The following is a 5,438-nucleotide window of genomic DNA, read 5'->3' as shown; positions in this document are numbered from 1 at the left end:
TGTTAGTACAATTAGGAAACTTTTCAGCAAATTCAATCTCCTTAGATTTACCTTAATGTATGGAGGATCAAATACTTGGATTATCATTTTCAGGCTACCGTGATATATTAATTAAGGCCATGTGTTACATGTATAAACTATTGATATAAATTGTTTTTCATAATGTAATGTTCTTCTTATTTTTTATTAAATACGTTTCAACGTAGACAACATACATTCTAAAAATCAAATTTATTCCTGTAGCATAACTCAAAACGACGACAAATATCTCTCAGGAGATGCACTTCAAAGACAAAAAACACACCTAACAAACACCCGTTTTGTTGAACAAAACAATTATTCATCAATTGAGCATAAACATAAAGTTTCAATATGGCATACGAAGGTAGAGAGGGATAGGATTGTGGGCATTTGGTGGTGAGTCCCAAACAGAAAATGCGCTTGTTGAGTTCATCCATTTCTTTGTAATTTCCGGATAATGGCGGTCTAATACATCTTTAAGGCTCTCTGTGTTATTCACCCATTGCAATCCTTTCGCAGTATATGTTTTTTCATTGAAATAGCTTGTAAAAAATCTGTCAGCTTCAAGTCTCCTACAAGACAAAACCATAATCCAAATGAAATCTCATAAGGAACTAACTTTATATATTACACAAAGACGTGTGATTAGAACTTTGAGGAAATTCACAAGTTTCTTTTTTTTAACCTGGAAGCCATCACCAGGAAAATTACGAATGCAGTCTCACTAATGGCGAAACCCTTGATCTTTTTCTCGGCCATGAGGCCTACTAGCAGATCAAGCTCTTCAACATCATCGCCATAAACTTCACGGAGAACTTGAACCTTTTCCTGATCATCTGTTAGATCTTCCCATTTGGAGATGGGAAGCAATAATAAGGCTCTGCGGAATTGATTGTACCTCGCAACTTTTCTCTCCCTGTCCCTGTAAACTGCAATTATACACCAACTCAATAGTCAGCTCCACTCCAAATTGCACATACACAGTCAAACGATGAGGTAAAAGCGGTGATATGATAATTTCACCTTCAAGAGCTATCATGTCCACGTGATCAACCCTGTCTTTGCCGTCCACATTTTGTACTATAAGGTCCCTCATCCACACGGGATAGTTCCAAAGCTCTAAGGCGCCAGAAGCTTGGTGACCCATTGAAACAATTTGCTTTTCGAATCCAATTCCTGATAAAAATGTTTCTCCCTTAAGCCCAACCATATTTGCCATTGGTATCCTTTTATTTTAGTCAAGCCACAAAAAATTGTATTGGTAAAAGTAAAAATAATAATATTAACGAACAATTGAAAAAAAAAAAGACATAGAAGCCTAGATGGCAGAATGATTTACTTTAAAATCACGGGTAGACACTTGTTTGCTACTGGTTCAGCCTTGAGATCCCTGACTTCAAATTCATCTGGTAGAAGAGAGTGGAGGCGATAGACGCTGACAAACTCCTCCGTCAATGAATATGGAACACCGTGATATTGAGGCTTCTTTAAGCCAACCAATCCACTTAATATGGATCCCCCAACATGTCCAAATTTGTCCTTAAATTTCTTCCCCAATAATCCATACCTGAAATTAATACATCAAAACAATTAATTATAGCCATCAAACTGAATCATATATGCATCTTGATCACAAATGAATGCAAAGAATTGTTAATTATATATCTAGCTAGCTACCAGTTTGCTCGCATCCCGGCAAGTAGAGTATTAGTTTTGAGGAGCTCCACTGTCCAATCAATTGTATGGATCTTTGCAATTACAGCCGAAGTTACTAGCCTAGCATGGCGATAAAGCTCTTTATCGTCAAAATGAGGATATTCTTTCTGAAAATATCCACGAAAAATATAAATTAATTAATTAAATTAATAAATAAGTATATTTCTGCATGCATGTAAAATTCATACCTTGAGGGCGTCACAAACTGCATTGTGTTCTTTAACGAATAGAGCCTGCAATGTTGAGACACCTGCCCAGCTATTGCGAACATCTCCTGTCACAGAAATTCCATTATCGTCGTGAAGAAGAAGACCATCTTCTGATATTTTAAGCTTCCCGTCTTTGTAAGTCCTCACTCTTTTCAATCCCTCTGCGTTGTTTCCGTATATAGAACTTCCATCCCTTCAAGTTCACCATGAATAATTTTTATATCGTATTTAATTATTTTAGGCCAATTCAATATTGTAATTAGCTTAAGAAGCTTTAGAGATGCTTGGTTCATTAATTTATGAATTAATCTCTTACCACCAAGGTGTTCGAATATTTATATGACCTCTTTTGATTTCAGAATCAGATTCGGTTAGTTCTTCCTTTGTCTTGTAGAACTTGAAAGTTTTAAGAGGGCATTGACTCGCAATTTCAGCGGGTGCTTTCAGCTCCATCTGCAATATAATGTTATTTTTGCCAGTGAAATAATTAATCGTCAATATATTTCTAAATGGAAGCTTGCATTATATCCTGCAAAACATACAAAATAATTACCTGATTGGTATCCTCCATGTGGTCAATCCAATCATGTATCATAAACTGGATCCAAGAAGTTGCTATCATGTTGAACTGCTTTCCTGGGTCGACGAAACTTCTTCTTGCTAGAAGTTTCGTGGCGACCACCATTGGATCTGGTTTAAGTAGCTGAACAATGTTGTGATCATTAAAATCAAGTTAATCTAATTATGCTATCATGTTGACTTGTTTACAATACCACTACTTTGATTTCCGCTAGAAATAAATAACGACTATGAGAGAATAAAGAAATATCACCTCTTTTTCCTGATCAACGGGGAGAATATTCCTGCCAAAGAAAGTTCCTTGGCTGCCGGTTATTGCATTCATGGGATCATTATATTCTCCATCTTCCGTCCTGTAAGGAAAATCCTCAGGACGGAACGTATCACCGATTGGAGTTTTACCGACGTGGAACAAGTTATAGCGCTGGTTGAGGTGTCGACGTAGTTCAAGATAAAATAGGCCTAAGAACACTGGTAAACGATGCCACATTCCCCGCTTATCAATGGAATGCACAATCTGTACGACAATAATATTTAATAGTAAGAATGTCAATTTGAGATGGAAATTACAGTAATAATAACTTAAAATTTTAAATATTGAAATTGGAGGGATATATTACAAGGAAGAGAAATTTATCTAGGAGAGTCATTCGGGAGACAATCTCATGGAAGTCTTTGCGTATGAAATGATGCAGAGACGACAAGAAGAGAGACCTGATGAAAGCTAGAAGCATAAAGAGGAGCGGCATCAAAAGGAGAAACTTGATGAAAGCCATTACTTGAAACAAAGTTAATTTTTAGGTACTGCTTGAAAATTATTGTTCATGTGTGTAAGTATTATAGGCGCTCATACAAGCGCAAGGCTCCAAAGAGGAGTTAGGCGCTCATGCAATGCACAACTGTTGCAGAATTGACTGTGGATGGCCGATGTCAAGATGCATAATGAAATGATAATTAATTAATTTTTTAAGTGAATGAATTCTTCTATATGTATTCGTTTAATATTTATAATTGTTAGGTTTACATAATTTAATGTATACTTAACATTATTGGATATATAATAAGACCAATCCCATCTTACCTCACCTTTTTCTTCTTAAACAAAACAATATGCATGTCTGACAAAAGATAAAATATGGTTGTGCATACTGTCCACCTTTACATCTCACTAAAAATTCTAATTAAAAATTGAATGGCATAAATTAAAATAATATGTCAACTTCAAAACTAAGATAAAAAAGGGACAATTGAGAAAAAGACAAGGGCGGGTCCGGTGAGACACATTTATTAAGTTTTTAAGTTTGATTAATTAGAAGAACACACTCTTGGAACAGGATGCGGAAAAATAATGAATCTGATTTCCATGTATATCACATAAAAATGCTAAAAGTGAAGAGCCTTACTGCTCCCACATTCATAGGCACATTATAGTCGGGTTTCATTGTTGAGAAGAATTCATACCTGAAGCAAGAAATTAAAAACGCAAAACGGATAATTAATGGTTAATTACAATTTGATGCGGGATTGATAATCTTTGTTTTCAGGGATTGGAGCTACAGCTGGATGTACACCTCGAAAATATACTACGAATGACTTCATATTCTGAGTTGGGATTAATTACTTAAAATAATGTAACAGCACGAATGACTTCATATTCATCTTAATCTTGCTTACATATAAGTCCAAATTTCATCTTTATGTAGTTTAAACAAAAGTATCACTGATTATATGTTAATGGTCAGCGAAAATATGTCTTCAACTTTCAGTAGGGTAGATAATAAGTTATCTTCAAAATAGATTGATTCAAAAAGCAATTCTAATTACTCATCTCAGTTATCCTCTCTATAATTAGGAAATAAGAGAAAATTATACATAGTTTATCCATATTTTGTTTCAAAATTTTACAACTTTTGGTTAGTGATAGACTTTTCTAATTACCTTGCCTCCCTTACATTGGGGAAAGAAATAATAGCAATTACTCTCTAACACCCTACCGTTGTCAAAGATCTAGAGGCATTGAGAGATTGTGTCGGGTCGGGTTGGGTTTTGCCTAGGCTAGCTACTATAACAGTCAGGTCAGCTTGCTTACCAATGAAGGCTTGTAGGCCGACCTAAGGCCTCCTAGGGCGTGTTGTGTTGGGCCTTTAATGGTTTGTCCATACTCTTTTGGTAGGTTAACCATTAATTTTTTTTTAATGATCATTTTAAATATTTTAATATATAATTAAATTTAAATAATTTACATTGACTTTCAAATTATTGGTTGCAAGGTCAGTACCTTGAAAATATTTTTAAAAATCCCACACTCATGTAAGAATCATACTATGGTTACACAATTGAACAAAAAACAAGATCAGGCATAATAAAAATAAATTCAATTACAAAATATGCAAGTTCAAATTCTTTCTTACAAAAGATTATTAGAGTTACAACTATTTGCTAATTTTTATTATCTTCATTCAAGTTTTTGAATTCTTCAAAAATATCCTATGTTACCCGATTTTGCAACTTGAATTTTGCATTCACCTAATCTTTCATGAACATTATTATCTCGACCATATTAAAATTTAAGTTTGATCATTTATCATCCAATAAACATCCACCCACAATAAAAGTTGATTTTGATGCTACAGTTGGTGTTAGTAGGTCACATGTTATACAAAAAACACAAGATATTTGCTTTAATGTTTTTTTCACCATGTTAGAACATCAAAAGAGTCACCTTCTTGATTCATAATTTTAGGATAATAATCAAAATTAATAAAATTATAAAATCCACTATAATTGAAACCTTGGCTTATTTATTGCTTACTTTAGCATAGAATAGGTCATATATGGAATATATCTTTAGAGAAGCTACTTGAACATATATGTGGTTTAGAAGTTTGTGACGTCTTTCCATATTTAATTTCG

General features: G+C 34.1%; 1 protein-coding gene across 3 annotated transcripts; it reads right to left on the bottom strand.

Annotated features, from left to right (window-relative positions):
• Nucleotides 1-320: 320 nt before the first annotated feature.
• On the bottom strand, nucleotides 321-3,259 carry LOC123224529 (alpha-dioxygenase 1-like). 3 transcript variants are annotated; one of them, XM_044648234.1, is made up of 11 exons: nucleotides 3,146-3,190; nucleotides 2,913-3,042; nucleotides 2,779-2,864; nucleotides 2,500-2,649; nucleotides 2,263-2,399; nucleotides 1,926-2,139; nucleotides 1,699-1,844; nucleotides 1,361-1,588; nucleotides 1,045-1,247; nucleotides 707-950; nucleotides 321-593 (listed from the first exon to the last, which is right to left on the bottom strand). In XM_044648234.1, exons 1-11 carry the CDS (start codon nucleotides 3,173-3,175, stop codon nucleotides 368-370), a joined length of 1,794 nt encoding a protein of 597 aa, XP_044504169.1. In that variant the 5' UTR covers nucleotides 3,176-3,190; the 3' UTR covers nucleotides 321-367. The 3 variants fall into 3 exon arrangements, with proteins under 3 accessions (XP_044504169.1, XP_044504170.1, XP_044504168.1); XM_044648235.1 differs by adding an exon at nucleotides 2,707-2,721 and having other exon boundaries at nucleotides 2,779-3,042; nucleotides 3,146-3,181; XM_044648233.1 differs by having other exon boundaries at nucleotides 2,779-3,042; nucleotides 3,146-3,259.
• Between the last annotated feature and the right edge of the window lie 2,179 nt (nucleotides 3,260-5,438).

This window comes from Mangifera indica, chromosome 8, assembly GCF_011075055.1.
Source record: "Mangifera indica cultivar Alphonso chromosome 8, CATAS_Mindica_2.1, whole genome shotgun sequence".
Lineage (NCBI taxonomy): Eukaryota > Viridiplantae > Streptophyta > Magnoliopsida > Sapindales > Anacardiaceae > Mangifera > Mangifera indica.
The sequence above is the reverse complement of the archived record's forward strand: the minus strand, read 5'-3'. Positions and strand labels throughout refer to the sequence as shown.

Excerpts from the sequence above, each read along its gene's own strand:
- LOC123224529 (XM_044648233.1), bottom strand. The coding sequence starts at position 3,259 with ATGCTTCTAGCTTTCATCAGGTCTCTCTTCTTGTCGTCTCTGCATCAT. Across the intron at positions 3,043-3,145 it reads TAGATAAATTTCTCTTCCTT|ATTGTGCATTCCATTGATAA; the intron begins GTAATATATCCC and ends ATTGTCGTACAG. Across the intron at positions 2,400-2,499 it reads ACATGGAGGATACCAATCAG|ATGGAGCTGAAAGCACCCGC; the intron begins GTAATTATTTTG and ends ATTATATTGCAG.